We start from the raw sequence: 18857 nt of genomic DNA, 5'->3' as shown, positions 1-18857 counted from the left end.
AAGTTTTATTTCTTTAACTTTTAAATGGGTATTATAATAATTGATGCATGCATTTAAGTGTTAGATTAGTGAACCCTGTGTATATTTAAATGACATTTCTAGGAAAGAAGGGATGACCATTAACTGTTGTCCTTCTCTTTCTCTTCCCCAACTCTCCAGAGAAGTTGACCTCTACACAGGCTACACAACCAGGAACATTCTGTGCATGCCGATTGTGAGTCGAGGGAGTGTAATAGGCGTTGTGCAGATGGTGAACAAAATAAGTGGAAGTGCCTTCTCTAAAACCGATGAGAACAACTTTAAAATGTTTGCAGTCTTTTGTGCTTTAGCCTTACACTGTGCTAATGTAAGTTTTACCCCCCAAAAGCCTAATATGAAGTGTGAAGAAACTAGTTTCAGTTCTGTCAGCTATTGCTTGTAACATATTGAGTTAGGATCAGTTTGGGATTTTATCAATTCTGCTTCATCTTCCAAATCATTAAAATTGATGAATAATTCTGTTTTGTTGAGCTAATGGGGCATCAGTAATATGTTGATTCTTTCACAATAAGGATTCGGTTGATTTCTTCTGAAATAATTGTGCAATTAATATATCTGTTATGTACAGCTAACGTAAAACAATGTACTCCAGTCAAAATATGTAGAGCACCACTTAACTTTGTTCAGATAAGGTGAATGGGCCTGAGTCATTTATTCAGGTTCAGAGTATGTATTTTACACAGTTTACTGCATGGTGGAGGGAGTGTACTCAAATACGTAGTGTGGAAAGAGTATATCAAATACATTTGAATATTTATTTTAACATCCTGGACTTTTCTCACATAACTACCCATGCGTCTAGATGAGTGTTGATGCTATTAACTGTGAAAGTCAGCCTTCTTTTTCTTTTAAAGAAAGATAACTGTTCATTTAGAAAGTATAAAAACATTTATAATCATTACCATATAGGTATAAAAATGCAATATTGACCATTAAAAAGAGGAACTCAGCACATTTTATTGAAGAGAGATATTGTACAATGACATAGTCAGGCCAGAGTCTCATAAGATCCCTTTTACAGCACTCTGGCTGTAAAAGGGGAAGTAAATTATATTTACGCCCACTTTAAGGCCTCTTTAGAGTGGTATAAAGTGGCCTTAGGGTAAATCAGGATCAGGTCCAGTCAAGTCCATCTATTGGACATGGATCTACCATGTTAGAGGATGAACCCTCAAAGCATGTTGCTCCTGGGGACTTTCTACAAATGAAGCATAATTCTTTTTACTCATTTACAATCCACACCAGGCCTAATATAGTTGAATTTCAATCTTTTACTATATCATTGAACTTGTTTTTCCCTGGCACTGAGTGGTAATTTCTCCACTCTCTGTTGTGAAAAACGCTGTCCCTGAAGCAACAGTGACAATACATTACTTGAAAAACTCAGTGGGAGATTGAAAATGTATAGAAAATATGTTATCTAAATTAGCTCTTTTGGGCCAAATTGTGGCTTGGCTAGCGCAGTGGTCAAAAGGATGCAATGTGCTCGTTTCTCAGTTCTGCACCTTCTACCCACATCACAGGTAGTAGCAAGGGCATTGAAATAGGCTTCGCAGAGGTGCTTCCTTTTTTGAGTGTCCCTCAGGGCAGGGCAGTCAGGGGACAAGGAGCAGGGGGGGTTGGATAGCCTGTGGGTTCCGGGAGGGGGCGGTCAGGGGACAAGGAGCGTTGGATGGGTTGGGGGTTCTGACGGGGGCAGACAGGGGGCAGGAAGTGGGAGGGGGCGGATAGGGGGCGGAGGCCAGGCTGTTTGGGGAGGCACAGCCTTCCCTACCCAGCACTCCATAAAGTTTTGCAACGCCAGTGTGGCCCTTCGGCCAGAAAGTTTGCCCACCCCTGCCTTAAAGGGAAAGGACCTGATTTTCAGAAGTGCTAAGTTTTCACCTTCGTAACATCTGGCTCTTATAAAATGTGTCAGGTCAGGCATCCAAAATAACTAGTCAGTTTTGAAAATGTAAGCCTTTATTCTTAAGAATAAATGTTTGATCTTGAAGGAAACAGGCATTATCTTTGTAACCGAAGTCCAGTCTTAATGAATAACGATTGTTCTTTCAGATGTACCACAGAATTCGCCATTCAGAGTGTATTTATCGTGTAACGATGGAGAAGCTGTCCTATCACAGTATTTGTACAGCAGAAGAATGGCAAAATCTCATGAACTGCACACTCCCTACCCACATCTGCAAAGAAATTGAACTGTGAGTCTTTTGTCATTTCAACAGCAGCTATAACCTGTATTTTGCTCATGAAGTTAAATTTTCCATGTACAGCAGAGGGTTTGTGGAAGTTGTTATCAAAGAAACATCCTAAAGCTATTGGGATTCATTTTGAATTACCTTGCACCTCATTATATCTGTACAAAGTGTAACACAGATGTAAAATGTTACCTAATCAGAGTAGAAGCATTTTGCATCCACTTTGCACACATGTAAATAATTATACATTTTGCACAGCAACAGTAAATCAAGCCAAAGGAATGTAGAGAAAAAAGTTCTATTAATTAGGCTTTGTTTGCATGGGATCTCTGCTATCCTAATCCTACCAGTTCTCCTGTAGTGAATGAGGCTTCCAGGAGAAACCAAGTAAGGGAGACCTGACTTTCTGATCATATAAAAAATAAACCACAAAAAAATGAAAATACAAAAGCTCAGTGATGCAAAGCATTGAGCACTCTGGCTCCAGTCCAGCAAGGCATGCATGCATGTGCTTAAGTTTAACTGGGACTACTCATGATTAAAGTTAAATATGTGCTTAAGTGCTTTGATTGTTGGAGTGCTCAGCAGTTTTCAGGATTAAGCGTAATGTAGGATAGTTCTTTGCAGTATAATTTTTAATGTTTTGTTGAATGATATTATATAACGCACCTCCTCAACAAAATGATTTTTACTTTTAAATATGGCAGGCTTTCTTTTTGGAAATACAAACCCCCATTGTTTTAGAATCTGAACACAGGTAATCGTTTTCCAAACAATTCAGCTACTTTCAGATCTGACACCTGCTGTGCTGTTCAGTGTATCACAGACACTCTAACATTTGGTTAGATTCAATGGGACATAAATAGAACATTTCAGCACATCAGGTGCAATGAAAGAGGGTAATTAATATTGGAAGGACAAGCAGCTCTGCTATGCTAGCCCCCAACATGAGGCTGTGAATGTTGATATGGGTGGGCAGGGGGGAACATCAACTAATGAAGCATAAAAGTACAGTATTAAATCCTTAAATTTTGACATTTTTATTTAGTTTCTATTAAATAGTAAAAGCTAATGTTTTTCCCTACAAAAATGAAACCTGGTGGAAGTTGCATCCAGTTCTTGAAATAAGTAATTGATTTCAACCAGCCCTGAAAACACCAGTGAATTTCTCATTAAATATGAGCCACCCTTACAGCTTTTTGTGGCGAAGGGTTAATTTGAGTTTGAATACTTTTGAATGACATTATAACTCCCCTCATTATCCTAATTCAACAAAGAAGATTCTGATGAGCTCTCTGACTCATTCTTTAAACGATATAGTTCCCTTAAAAAGGGAAAGGGGAGGATGTTTCTATTAAGCAATAGGGCCAGGTCCTGAGCTGATGTAAATCTTCCTAGCTCCATTGAAGTCAGTGGAACTACACCAACTTGCACCAGCTGAGGATCTGGTCGACAAAGTCAATATAGTATGTATGGTCAGAAACAAGACTCTGCTGTCAGGTGAGCATGTCATCTAGCAGTTTTTAGCCTAAGTATAATAAGAATTAAAGGATATTTCCTGCTGCTGAACTTAAATATTCTTTATGTCAGATACCACTTTGATATCGGTCCCTACGAGGATGTCTGGCCGGCCATTTTTGTCTACATGGTCCACCAGTCCTGTGGTGCAACCTGGTATGAATTACAAGTATTTTTCATCACTATTATTTTGGTTCTGTGATTATTATTATTATTTTATTTTTCTTTTACTGAATGTTGTAATCAGACTCCTCATGCTTGGAGATTTTTTTTTTAGCAACATAGTATACCTTGTCTACACAGGAATCTATTAAGCAAATTGGATTTCCAGGCCCAGTTTTTGTTCCTCAGCTGGTAGGGCTGGGGATGTTGTGGGGTCAGTGAGCTCAGTTCCGAGTGAGGGAACTCTTTCCATTGGACAATGGCCCTTTGAGTAAACAGCAGCATTGCTTGGTTCTGAGTGGAGATGCATCAGCTGCTCCTCAGTGAGAAGGATGATGGCAACATAACAGGACCTCTCAATAGTAAAGGAGACCTAAGGCTCATCTACACAGGATTTCAAAATATAGCTGCTGAATTAGTTTAAAATATTATTTAAATAGTGTGTAAAAAGATGTTATTGATTAGAACCTTATCTAGCATTCAACAACTGTGGACAGGAATAGAAGACATGAATGGCCCTTCTGGCCCCATTCCTGACGCATTCTGCTCCCTTCTGCCTCCATGCTGCAACGTGGATGAGCAGTAGCCCCTCTTAAATACAGCACCCTGCTTCACAGAAAAATCACCTTGTTTCCAGTGTCAGAAGTCTTTGGTTCCAGAGATGGGAGCTAAATTTACTCCTAAATTGCTTCTATTCTAAACTTTGTTTTCCAGGGGGTTTCAGTTTGGTGTGGAAAAAATTGCACCAAGTTGAAACTTTGCTTAGTGAGTCTTAGCCCACAGATATTTTTAAAAAATAAATAAATGTGAGAAAAAAATATTTTCAAAGGAATACTGTCAAGATTGGAAGGCCTGGAATCCTTCAAGCCATCCAAACATATTTATTATTTTGAAGTTTCTTATATTTTTAAAAATATATATATAGAGAGAAAAAAGCTTCTTATCTCTCCAAAACAAAGTCTGCAACTGTCTTAACATTGCATTTAGATGCTGAGCTTATTGAGGACTAGAATTACACCATTGAGCACAGTCCTGTGTAAAGGGTAGAGTGTAGCTGTTAAGCTGTCCACAGAGAGGGAGTGTAGAGAAAGAGCTGCAACTCCCAGTGACAATTCCTTGCTTGCTCCCAATAAGAAGTGATGTAGTGCTGCCCTCTAATGAGAGCACAGCAGTAGAGGGAATAGTTATATTCTAGGCTGAGGTATTCTCTCTGTGGTGATTTTGCTTTTGATGGTGATTGTCCTGTCCTTTAGTAGTTTCTGAAAGTAAATAGGCATGGACAGGTATTTGTACAGAAGGAAGTGATCATTGTAATATATATATTCTGAGGAATATCCTATTTCAAAGAATATTTTTAACAAATGTTTGAAAATGTTTGACTGAAACCTCTAGAATTTAAAAAAGAGAAGAAAAAATACTAAAGATTTTGTGAAAGACAATATGCCTCCAGTTTTTTTTCTGATGCAAGGCTAAAGCTCTGTAAATGTTATAATACTAAACAATAAGCATGAAGTACTATATTTTTCTGTCTAAATAGCTTCCTATAGTAAATGTGTTTACATTTTTACATGATAGGTCAGAACCATTTAGCTGTTTTTTCAGCCCATGTATACTGTAAAAGCAGGACATCAATACTGCCACTATATAAAAGAGTAACAAAACCAAAGAGAACTCTCCCAGATGAGGTCAGACAGTCAATCCACACTAACCAAAAGGAAGGGGTTTATGATTAATGTGTCCACTTCATCCTTAACTTTGCATGTTCAACCATAATATTAAAGGACTCACCATGTGGTTGGTAATCATGTATATAACATACATTGCAATACCCAGGCATTTAAACTTGAGTGAAAGATGGTGTATGAAATGTATATTAATATTATTATTAATAATAATTATATATAATCAAAGTTTTACTTCTTCTTTGAGTGCTGGACCCTTTGTGTATTCCACATGCACATGCATACCTCCGAGTGGAATACAGATAGGGACCACACATCTCGAAGAACCTCTAGTTACAGTAACTGCCATTTCTTCTTTGAGTGCTGGTTTCCATGTGTATTCCTTTCGTAGGTACGCATGCCCATGTGGAATACAGATAGGGACCACCTATCTTGAAGGAAGGAAGTAACCTCCATTTTTAGACACACAAACAGTATCAGTATAGTAACTAGCTAATGTAATGTACAAGAAATTCTGCAATAGAACAACACCTCAGTTTCAAAGAAACTGCTAAAATAGGTTGGAAGAGTGGGCAGTTTGAAAGAACACAGAACTGGAAATCAGGAGACTTGGGTTTAATTCAAAAACTTGGGTTCAACAGATTTCCTCTGTGATCTTTGACAGGTCATGCAGGGGCTTTTGAAAATTTTACCTTTAAACTATTCTAGGCCTAAATTTCCATTGTGTAACAATAGGGATACTGCTTCCTGCCACCTTGCAGGAGTGTTATGTGGACAAAATCCATTAATGATTGTGAGACACTCATACACTTTTGTGACAAGGGCCATATAAATATGCTGACAGTCAGAAACAGCGATGCTGGTAGATATTCTTAATGCTGCGTGCTTATGCTTAATCACATAATGCTGATTTAGCAGTCCTTTTTACTATTACTCCCCAATTTCTTTTGACCACCAGTCTATTTTAAGCATTCATAGTAGGTAAGCAGGCTTAGAGATAAATGTCCTTAAATAAAATAGCCCCTCAAACTATATAGATTGAGACATGGATTATGGTCAGAGGACGTCAATTATGTTTGAGTGACAATAACCCAGTAAAAAAGCCAATGAGACTATTTCTGGAGCCACTACATGCTCCAACAATTTGAATGGAGTTCTAGACAAAAATGTATCAAAGAAGAAGAAAAAAGGAAAAATTGTTATGTTTTCTTGACAAACATAGTCCACCTTAAACTCATTATTTCTCTTGAGATTATTAGCAGTAGATACCTGTTTAAGAAAGCAACAGTCAGGGATTCTGAGGTTTTTGTTCAAATGAACCCTGAGAGTTACTTGGGAAGATGGTCTGCATCAGAAGATGGCAGACCAAAATCAGACCACCATCCTGGATTTGTACTCAATGACTATTGGAATCTAAAAGTTTCATAATTCTAACAGATCTTAGAAAGGAAACCAAATCATATATTTTTTGTTATAAAGAGTGGGTTATTTTGGGATGAAATAGAATTATTCTCATTTTTTCCATTTTGTTTCTTCTCTCTCACCAATTTTTTCTTTGAAGCTTTGAACTTGAAAAGCTATGTCGTTTTACTATGTCTGTAAAGAAGAACTATCGCCGTGTGCCCTATCACAACTGGAAGCATGCAATTACAGTTGCACATTGCATGTATGCCATACTTCAGAACAACCAAGGGCTTTTCACAGACCTGGAGGTAAGCACAGGGACTATAGTACTCTCATAAAATCTCATAACTCAGACAGCAATGTCATTCTGAGCTAGGAAGGAAGGTGTCAAATGTCCTGGAAATATGTACAGTATCTTTCGTCTGTTATTGTTTTGCTTTGAGTTTTTCTGTAAACTTATTCTCTGTGGGCTTTTCCATAAAATTTGGCCTTTATATACTCACAGCGGTGTCCTCAAGATGGCACTCTCCCATACAGTGATTACCATTAAAAAGTCAGCATTTATCCATATTTACCACACAGTGTTATGAGCAACGCTGCAGCTGTTCTAAATACAGGAAATAATGTGATATCTGGTATCACTGTTTGGTAATTGTGTGTAAATGTTGACTTTCTAATGGCAAACTCTGTAAAAGAAAAAAGCCCCTATATATTCTTTTAAAGCAAAGGTGTTCTTTCTCTAAGTTAAAGCTTGCTTTCTGTATAATTCAGATGCAGATCAGGATGGATAAAATTACCATAATAATGCTTACAGTCATGAAGAATGATCTTTAAGCCAACTAAAATTAGAATTCTTACACAGCATGATGATGGTTGTTCAGAATTTTAATACTGTGCAAGAAATAATTTCTAGATCTGAAAGAACAAAATGTTTTTTACTTCAGCAGTTGATTTAGATGGAATCCATGCCATATAAGATTACAAAATTTAGTTCTTAGATTGGGAGTTCTTCCATCCTCAAGACAACAGTTCTAGGGTTCAGATTTACAAGTGTGTATTGGTTGATGTGGGGATTTCTTGGGGGAGGGGGACGGTTGGGTTTATTTATACATTTTCAACCTCTCAGAACTTTGACAAAAATAATTTGGTCTTAGTCAGAGAGAGATTCTTTGCCCAAAATACAGCATTTCATTTGGGTGGTATTTCGGTTAACAACTTAAAAAAGAAAAACGACATCCAAATTATGGGCCTGTTGTTCTCTATGCATGCAAAATTCCCATTTGAAGTCCGTGCAAAGCATAATACTTTTGTTGCACAAATTTCACTATAAAATGCAGTGGTTTTTCGCAGAGAATTGTGTCTTCCCCTGCTTCAGAGGATCATATGCCTGGAAGGGACCCCCTGGGTAAGGGTGCAGTCCCTTGCTATCGTAGGCAACTTGTTCCCACTTCTGCTCTTGGGAGGCTGTTCCGGAATCTCACTCCTCTGATGGTTAGACACAGTCTTCTAATTTCCAGCTTAAATTTATTCATGGCCAATGTATAACCATTTGTTCTTGGGCCAACATTGTCCTTTAGTTTAAATAGCTCTTCTCCTTCCCTAGTGCCTACCCCCAGATGTATTTACAGAGAGTAGTCATATCCGCTCTCAGCCTTCATTTTGCTAAACTAAACAAGCCAAACTCTTTCAGTCTGCTCTTGTAAGATGGATCCACAGTTCCCCTAATCCTCCTATTGGTCCTTCTCTTCACCTGTTCCAGTTTAAGTTAATCTTTCTTCACCATGGGCAATCAGAATTGTACACAGTATTCCAGATGAGGTCTTACCAGTGTCTTGTAAAATGGCATTAATACTTCCCTATCTCTACTGGATACTTCTTGTGGGAGAAAGTACAGAGAGTGGATTCCAGTTTCCTTCCCTGCATGATTCAACTCTTCCACCTTTTTATTACATTTCTTTATTGGAGAGAAGCGGACACTGCTGTCAGATATCAGCAGGTACAAACCTATGTATTTTGATCACATCAGACGTAGAGTTGGAAATAAACTTGAGAACATTATTATGGAAGGAATGGTGGCAGGTCATTGCAGTAGGGGACAACCAGCAAGGAGGTGGGTAGATGGTGTGCAGCAGATCCCTGGGAGGTCAGTGGCTGAGTGCTTGAAGCTAGCAATGGATCAAGAAGGCTTCCAAAAATTCTGCTACAATGTCACTAATATTTAGACATGAAGAAACATATTTTAATTCTCTCTACTAGAAATACCTTGCCTCTTACATTCTAGGATTGCCTTTACCTTTTTCATTGCCTGATCACATTGGTGGCTCATAGTCATCAAGGAGTTGACTAATCCACGCAGGTCTTTCTCCTCATCTGTTGTTTTCAACTGATGATTCCCCAGTTTAGAACATAAATTCTTGCTGTTAGCTCCTAATTGCATGACTTTGAACTTTGTACTATTCATTTTTATCCGATTTCTGTTACTGCAGTCTTCAAAGTCATCCAATTCTTCTGGTATCGCATTCTGATCCTCCTCTGGATTTACAATGCCTCCCAACTTTGTGTCATCAGCAAATTTTATTAGTACTTCCTCCTTTTTGTGCCAAGGTCATTAATGAAAATGTTAAATAAGTTTTGTCCCAACACCAATCCTTGAGAAACTCCACCAGTAACCTCTGTCCAGCTCATAGTTCCCCTTTAGGTGAATCTGTTATCTCCCCATTAGCCAGTTCCTTACCCACCTTACAGTTCTTGTAATAATCCCCATTTTCTTCAGTTTAACTAATAATTTCCCATGTGATACCATGTCAAATGCTTTATTGAATTGCAAGATATCAGTTAAAGAAAGATATCAGGTTAGTTTGGCACAACCTACCTTTGGTAAACCCACATTGCATTGTATCCCATTTTTCATTTACCTCCACATCTTTAATGATTTTTCCCCTCAAAATTTGTTCTCAAGGCTTGCATACTAGTGCTGTCAGACTAACATGTTTGCAGTTGTCCAGATCACCTTTTTTTCCTTTCTTAAATATAGGTACTACTTTCACTGTTCTCCAGTCATATGGTACCACCCCCAACTTGACAGATTTATTAAAAATCCTTGCTACCAGACTTAAAATGTTATGTGCCAATTCTTTCAGTATTCTGGGATGGAGTTTAGCCAGTCACCACAACATGAACATATGAAGTTGTTTGAGTTTAAATAAGACCATTTGCATTTCTGTTTACTCACACCCATTTGCCAACCGGCCTTTGCCCCCATATTCCACATTAGCATCCTTACTGAAAATGGAGGCAAAGTATTCCTCTAGCTTTTGGGTCATAACTAAATAATCCTTAGTCTCTACCCTTCCTCGCTGCAAAGTGGCTCCAGTTATTTTCTTGTTCTCTTTTTATTTATATAGCAAAAGCGTCTTTTAATATTTGTTTTAATTTCCTGGTAGCATAGGAAACAAAGGGTTCAGAATAGCCTCAGTAGTCAGAGTATATTCTATTCAGTGCACAGATTCTCTCATCCTCTGTGTTTGGAAAGAACCTAGCACATGTAATAATAAAAATTGTTATCCTTCAAGACCCTTCTCAACTCTGCCCCTCCCCGTCTACATCTGCCCTTGTCTCCTTTCATGTTGCAGTTTTTGATAGAAGGTAGTTACTCAGAAGACAAAGGTACCAGCCATTTGGCTTTGGGGGATAGGTCCTGACCTTGGGGTTTGGTCAGCCATCTTGATGGAAAGGTGTGGTGAGGATTTTACCTTGAACCAAGTCTAACTTGTTAAGTTTTAATTACTAGAAATCGTTTTGATCTTTATTTCTCTTGTTACCATTTCTGGCTTTAATCCCTATACTTGTACACACTTAAAATCTCTTTGGAATGAAGTAAGCTTGCTTTATTTTCCATGTGAACCTATCCAATGCTGTGTTTGAACTGAACTGTTTGGTAGCTCCAGTTAAAGTAACAGCTGTTGGATAGTGACCCTTTAAAGGAGCAATGAACCTTAACATTCCTCTGATTAAAGGAGTACTTGTGGCACCTTAGAGACACAAATTTATTTGAGCATAAGCTTTCGTGAGCTACAGCTCGCTTCATCGGCTGCATGCAGTGGAAAATACAGTGGGGAGATTTTATATACACAGAGAACATGAAACAATGGGTGTTACCATACACACTGTAACAAGAGTGATCAGGTAAGGTGAGCTATTATCAGCAGGAGAGCGGGGTCGGGGGGGGGCGGAACCTTTTGTAGTGATAATCAAGGTGGGCCATTTCCAGCAGTTGACAAGAATGTGTGAGGAACAGTGGGGGTGGGGAGAGGAAATAAACATGGGGAAATAGTTTTACTTTGTGTAATGACACATCCACTCCCAGTCTTTACTCAAGCCTAAGTTAATTGTATCCTGTTTGCAAATTAATTCCAATCCAGCAGTCTCTTGTTGGAGTCTGTTTTTGAAGTTTTCTTTGTTGAAGAATTGCCACTTTTAGGTCTGTAATCGAGTGACCAAAGAGATTGAAGTGTTCTCCGACTGGTTTTTGAATGTTATAATTCTTGATGTCTGATTTGTGTCCATTTATTCTTTTACGTAGAAACTGTCCAGTTTGACCAATGTACATGGCAGAGGGGCATTGCTGGCACATGATGGCGTATATCACATTGGTAGATGTGCAGGTGAATGAGCCTCTAATAGTGTGATTGATGTGATTAAGCCCTATGATGGTGCCTCCTGAATAGGTATGTGGACACAGTTGGCAACGGGCTTTCTGCAAGGATAGGTTCCTGGGTTAATGTTTTTGTTGTGTGGTGTGTGGTTGCTGGTGAATATTTGCTTCAGGTTGGGGGGCTGTCTGTAAGCAAGGAGTGGCCTGTCTCCCAAGATCTGTGAGAGTGATGGGTCGTCCTTCAGGATAGGTTGTAGATCCTTGATGATGCGTTGTAGAAGTTTTAGTTGGGGGCTGAAGGTAATGGCTTGTGGTGTTCTGTTATTTTCTTTGTTGGGCCTGTCCTGTAGTAGGTAACTTCTGGGTACTCTTCTGGCTCTCTCAATCTGTTTCTTCACTTCAGCAGGTGGGTATTGTAGTTGTAAGAACACTTGATAGAGATCTTGTAGGTGTTTGTCTGAGGGGTTGGAGCAAATTCGGTTGTATTGTAGAGCTTGGCTGTAGACAATGGATCATGTGGTGTGGTCTGGATGAAAGCTGGAGGCATGTAGGTAAGCATAGCAGTCAGTAGGTTTACGGTATAGGATAGTGTTTATGTGACCAACGGTTATTAGCACCGTAGTGTCCAGGAAGTGGATCTCTTGTGTGGATTGGTCCAGGCTGAGGTTGGTGGTGGGATGGAAATTGTTGAAATCATGGTGGAATTCCTCAAGGGCTTCTTTTCCATGGGTCCAGATGATGAAGATGTCATCAATGTAGCACAAGTAGAGTAGTATGTATGGCAACACCCATGGTTTCATGTTCTCTGTGTATATAAATCTCCCCACTGTATTTTCCACTGAATGCATCCGATGAAGTGAGCTGTAGCTCATGAAAGCTTATGCTCAGATAAATTTGTTGGTCTCTAAGGTGCCACAAGTCCTCCTTTTCTTTTTGCAGATACAGACGAACACGGCTGCTACTCTGATTCCTCTGATTGTTCCAGGACAGTTCAGATCACATGTTTTGGGAAAATTTAGGGCTGGGGTTGGAGCGTGGCATCACCTTACCAGTTGTTAACCAAGGCTGGTGGTGAGCCGTGGAAGTCTGTAGTATTGCAGGCAAGCTCCAGGATCCAAAGCTTTGGATCAGGGCTGCCCAATGCATAGACATAGCGCTCATGGTTGTTGCTAATTGTGGGTGTCCTAGGCAGAGAGCTACAGCAGCAAGGCATTCTGAGGGACTCAGGGTCACAGGGTAGAAGGTGACACAACTCTTCACCAGTCTGGATTGCACCTCAGAAGGTGACACTAGTATTCTAGTTCAAATAAGAATTTTTAAATAAAATCCAATCAAATGCAATTTGTCTATATGGTAGAGAGAGAGCCTGCAATATAAAAATGTAATTCTATGTACTATCATTGCCCAACTTGTATGAGAAAAATAATCTGAAACTAATTAGCTTCCTTGTTTTGCCTTCCTGTAATTTAAGAACAGACAGACCAATTTTTTTTTTAAAATGTGATGATAAAAAAACAAAACAAGGTTAGCTTGTTATTAAATTGTTAGTTTGCTGTTAAATCCCGTTAAATAAACAATGATCCCTTCCAAGCCATAGAATCTTTGGGCTGGATTCTCTCTGATCTGCTAAATCCACTTTGCTCCTCTCTACTCCCAGTTCTCTACTGGAATAAGGTGGACCTTACACTACTGGTGTAAATTAGAGCCGCTCCTAGAAATAACCAGCTCCTCATGCCTCCCCCTTTTCTGTGTCTGAGCAGAGCTCAGGCTGGGTGTAGAATGTAGCACTTTGTCTTCAGATGAAGTATAAATGTGTTGCTTTTCTCCACCCTCTCTTTGGACCATCACACACACAGACATACATACATATACATACACACACATAAACACCTAACAAAAATGGGCCCATTTGCCCCTTCTCTGGAGTATGTAAGTGTATTCTGTAATTCTGCAAAGTCCCCCTCCTGGAGTTTCTTCCATATTTTTCCATTTGGAACAGGGTTTGCCTACTACTGAAGAAACAGTAGGTTGACTCTCAGTAACTATCTGCACTGGCTTTTGGGCCTCCTGCTTCTCTCCTGGACTTCCCCAGCTTGTGGGAACTTTTCCCACATAGTTCTTCTTCTCCAGCACTATCCGATTAATACAGCCACAGCCAGTATTTAATTGTTTAGTAAATTGATAGATGGGTACTGGGTGGAATGATGTATGTTCCCTGACTCCTTCATCCTCCTCCCACACAGACTCCTGGACCCCTGGAAACTCCTCAGTGGATCTGGGGGCAGGTAGTTGATATACACACACAAGTGAGAAGGTCAAGCTCAGTTCATGGATCTAATGAGAACAATTTGGCCAAATATGTTTACACCCTGTGTAACTTCTGTGATAAAACAGATCTTCTCAGAAACATGCTATAGTCTGTGCATCTGGTGGACAACTACAAAGAGTTTAGAATACCAAGAAAACATACTTTAAACAGGAAACCTGAAACAGTCGTACTAATAAAATGGAAAATTGAGAGCATCAAAAATTCATTGCATAGAGTGAAAAACTGCCATTTGGTTTCTTTTTAATTTATATATTGTAGTGTGACTGTACAATATTTAAAGAGATTGAAGTGAAACCTAGAGACAGGGAAATGCATCTCTTCACTTCTTATATTTTCCTTTTGTTTGCCTCACACATTTCTTTAGCGAAAAGGTCTCCTAGTTGCATGCTTGTGTCATGACCTGGATCACAGGGGTTACAGCAACAGCTACCTTCAGAAATTTGATCACCCTTTGGCAGCTCTTTATTCCACCTCAACTATGGAGCAACACCACTTCTCCCAGACAGTGGCCATTCTGCAGGTAGGATTACTGAATGCTCATCTTAGAATCATAGTAGTGAATGTAGTAGACTCAGCATTTCTTAATAGCTGTTTTTAAGCATGTTTAATTTTATTACTAGATTTGTAGTGCTAGTCTAGAAAATAAAAATATTTGCAAGGGATGTTGCCACGGTTTATTACAGCAAGCCTGTATTGCACTATTACAAAACCCTCAGCGTTAAAAATCAGGAGTCAACCCCTCCATCCCCCACAATCTTGAGATTTCCATAAAACCCCATAGATTTTAAAAAATGTAAAGAATTGAGTTCTTTTTATTTGCTGTCTGGTTTCTGAGGCTTTAGGACGCACCTGGGTCATGTTTTGATGCTTTTTTCTCTAGCAGTGAAGACCTAGAAAAGTACTTGTTTTTTAAATGAAAAATTCCCTGAGATTCCCATATTGTTAGATGATTCTAGCAGCTGATGCTTCAAGAAAGAGTAGGTCTACACTGCAGCCTGAGATGTGGTTGCAACTCAGGTAGACTTACGCTGACTTTACCCACACTAGCATGGCTAAAATGGCAGGTGGATGCCACAGCACGGGCTTCAGCATGGGCTAGCAATGCAAGTAGGTTCCCAGGGTCCATGGGGTGCTTGTCCAGCCTGCACTAAAGTCTGCATCACTGCACCTGCACTGCTGTTTTCAACCATTCTGGCATAGGTAAACACATGTTGGATTACAGTGTAGATATACCTAAAATGACCAAATTTGAGACTTACAATAAAGCCACAAGAATTGGCAACAGTGCTTATTAGTCTTTTATTTCAGTCTATTGCAGAGTTATAGCAATCTGCTGTGATAAATTCCTGAGAGAATTAAACGCATGGCTTTAAATGCGTATGCATCTTTTACCTAGGAGCAAACATAATATTTGGCATGCATGGAAAAATGTACATAATAGTTTGATTGTTTTCATATGCTTTCTTGTTCTTCTTGATTTAAAAATAACTGTTTTAAATATTAAATTTTGCATGCCGGTGGGTCCATAATATGAAGTAGTGCCTTTGTGTGTTGAGTTAATACAAAGTTACCACAGAGCGTGCTAACCAATTTCATGAAAGTTAAACTTAGTGATAACACACAGATATTTTGTTATTCATTAAAAATAAACTGATGTTGAATTGGAAAGAGAGAGAGACCTCATAGCTACAAAAATAGCTTCTAGTCCATTATGATTTCTGTGCTCACTGTTTTTCGTTTTGGTGTACACATTCCCTATACACACCCTTTACATGGTACTGTGTCTTTCATCCCTTGCTAACTTTTTTCTCTTCCTGGTCTTTCAAGGGGGACATATTTATTTTCTTAAATATCTTATCAGCTATTCATAAAAACACATGTTCTGTATCACATTCATAAGCACATCATGTGATTCATATTTTTAGGAATCATATACATGGAGGCCTTCACAGAATGTAAGCCTTAACTCTTAATGTTCCTTCATTTAGGAGGGTGTAAATGAGTCCATCAGTGTTAGTATGGCATTAGATTTTTAGTATTTGTTTTTCAAATGAGTTTATATACAGTGAGCAAGAAACTCAGGCCTATTAAGACTTCTTTGTACCACTCTGGCAGTGCAAAGCAAACTTAAATCAGTACTTTAATGGCCTATTTGGGGTTTCCCCTGTGTGGTGGAATCCCTGAGTTGCATAGATCCACCATAGCTGCTCCTATGCCACATCCTAGCCCTGGCAGTTGGGCATGGGGTGGTGTTTTGGGAAATGGGACATGGCAAGGATGCTACTGTATAGGCTAAAATACTGGCAGCCAGAATGGTCACTTGGGGTCACTGGTGGCGAGTGTCATATAAAGCAGCCTTTAGGTTGCTCCATTTTGCACTAGGGACTGGATGGCCCCAGGATCAGGGAACCTTCTTAGACTAGCACCAACCAGAGCTAGGGGATCTGGCCTTGTGTGTCAGCAGAATAAATAGTAAAAACATTACATTAATTAGAACTTTATAGTTATTTGTTTCAACCATCATAAACATAGGTTTATGCCATACTTATTTTTAGGGCTGTCAAATGATTAAAAAAATAATCACAGTCATGCGATTTTAAAAAAGTTGTGATTAATCACAGTTTTAATTGCACTGTTAAACAATAATAGAATACCAATTTAAATTTATTATAAATATTTTTAGATGTTTTTCTACATTTTCAGATATGTTGATTTCAATTACAACACAGAATACCAAGTGTAGAGTGCTCACATATATTATTATTTATTACAAATTAGAAACGGGCAGCATTGTCTTCCATAAATGTAAACAAACTTGTTTGTCTTAGCAATTGGCTGAACAAGAAGTAGGACTGAGTGGACTTGAAGGCTCTAACGTTTTACATTGTTTTATTTTTGAGTGCAGTTATGTAAAAAAATAATTCTACATTTGTAAGTTGCACTTTCCCGATAAAGGGATTACACTACAGTTCTTGTATGAGATGAATTGAAAAATATTATATCTTTTGTTTATCTTTTAACAGTGCAAATATTTGTAATAAAATAATATAAGTGAGTATTGTACACTTGGTATCCTGTATTGTAATTGAAATCAATATATTTGAAATTACAGAAAAGCATCCAAAATATTTATAATAAATTTAAATTGGTATTCTATTATTGTTTAACAGTGTGATTAAAAATACAGTTAATTGTGACTTTTTTTAAATCTAGGTAATTTGTTTTGCATTAATTGCTTGAGTTAACTATGATTAATTGACAGCCCTACTTATTTTGTATAAATATAGAGTATTCCAGTTACCAGTTTTAGCTGATCCTGGAAAGAAACAAACCTTATCAGCAGGCATGCATTCACATAGTGTTCAGAAACATAAATGGCATATCCAAAATGGGAACTTCCATTAGTAGATAAGAAACCAACCAGTTTTTGTAGGTAAATACTCTGTGTAGAAACAGTCATAACCATCTGGTCATGTTAATGTTCCTGATATTGTAACTTCTGAGGTCCTAAGAGGTGCCTACTGTATACCCTGTGGTGTTGTGCCACGGTATAACCTTAGTAATAGAACTTAGAGTATATTAATAGTGATCATGCAGCAAGAGTAGGAAAAAAATCAATGCCAAAAATCCAGACTAGGAGAACTACTGCTAAACATTGTCTGGCACCAGAGTGCTGACGATGGATTAAAATAAGTTTCTTGAAACATCCTGTACCTGTCTTGGGACATTGTCAAGGGAACATTGAGACACAAATGGATTGTATTTTCTCTTCATTATTCACAATAAATCTATTTGTCCAAGCAAAATGTTAGAAAATAAAGCTCACATTCCCGGTGATGGGCAAAAACAAGCCTATTTTATTTGCACCAATAAGAAATTGTTTTCGAACAACTTATCCTTATGGAAAATCTTGACAAAAGGCAGGGAGGCTTTTGGTTATGTTCTGTACAAGTGGCAGTGAAATGTTGAAGCACATCCAAGTTTAATATATTTTTTATGTTTTCTGTTTGTGAATGTGTGCACCTTGATTTAGCTGGTTCATCCTTTTTTCTTCCTGCCCCCTCTGGGCTTTAGCAAGACCTTTAATTAATTGTTTCCAAAAGGAGAAAAACATTGGATAGTGCAGAGTTTTCTAACTATATGGTGTAGCTTTCACCAGCGATTACCATATATGGATATTGTTCATTACATATGGTTTAATAATAGCAAAAATGGAAAGGGCATGAAGCATGGCATGTTTCTACAGTCTCCCTGGTGTAAGACATTATTCTCTCTTCTAAGTTCATAAGTCAGCTCATTCTTAAACAAAGCTGCCTTTTCCTAAGTATACACACATGAAAATACTGTACCTAACTTGGTTTTGAAAGAGGAAATTGCATCTGCTAATGAATATTAATTACATTTCATTTAGGGCACTTTAATCAAATTGCAATAACCTTATTACAGTAACTAGATATTTCTTTATCCATATTAAATATTGTGCATACACTGAGCACTATTAAAACACTCCTGTTATCTTCAGGAAGAAATCCCAAGCCAGTTTGCCAGGCTAGTGGCAGCTCAGCACTCTGGATCAGGTTGGGAATCCCAGGCTCCCAAGCCAGCTGTAAGTGGGAGTGCTTTGTAGAACTGCTGGGAAACGTTTTGTTAAAATGTATTTCTGCCTAGTAATTTCTTCTACTTTTAGAGAGCTTTCTCCATTTAGAAGGAGAGAGGAGTGTTTAAAAAAAAAAAACAAGCAAACATTGGGCTTGAGAAGTGCTGAGAACCATCAGCTCCTGGGCTGGTGGGGCACTCAGTACTTTGCAGTAGGTACCCAGCACCTTCCAGCATCAGGACATATCTTTAGGGAAGGTCACAGGGCTAGATCTTCA

At 38.5% G+C, this 18857-nt stretch overlaps 1 protein-coding gene across 1 annotated transcript in view; it reads left to right on the top strand.

The window, feature by feature from the left end:
* The window catches only part of PDE10A (phosphodiesterase 10A), a 279677-nt gene that overhangs the window by 243819 nt on the left and 17001 nt on the right, over positions 1 to 18857 (top strand). The window contains exons 13-17 of the mRNA XM_077811808.1: positions 160 to 346; positions 2095 to 2237; positions 3825 to 3908; positions 7158 to 7308; positions 14348 to 14503. Of these exons, the coding sequence (XP_077667934.1) occupies positions 160 to 346; positions 2095 to 2237; positions 3825 to 3908; positions 7158 to 7308; positions 14348 to 14503 (721 nt within the window). The remainder of the gene's footprint in view (positions 1 to 159; positions 347 to 2094; positions 2238 to 3824; positions 3909 to 7157; positions 7309 to 14347; positions 14504 to 18857) is intronic.

Source organism: Eretmochelys imbricata, chromosome 3 (assembly GCF_965152235.1).
Source record: "Eretmochelys imbricata isolate rEreImb1 chromosome 3, rEreImb1.hap1, whole genome shotgun sequence".
NCBI classification, from domain to species: Eukaryota; Metazoa; Chordata; order Testudines; family Cheloniidae; genus Eretmochelys; species Eretmochelys imbricata.
This window is presented reverse-complemented; position numbering and strand designations above follow the sequence as displayed.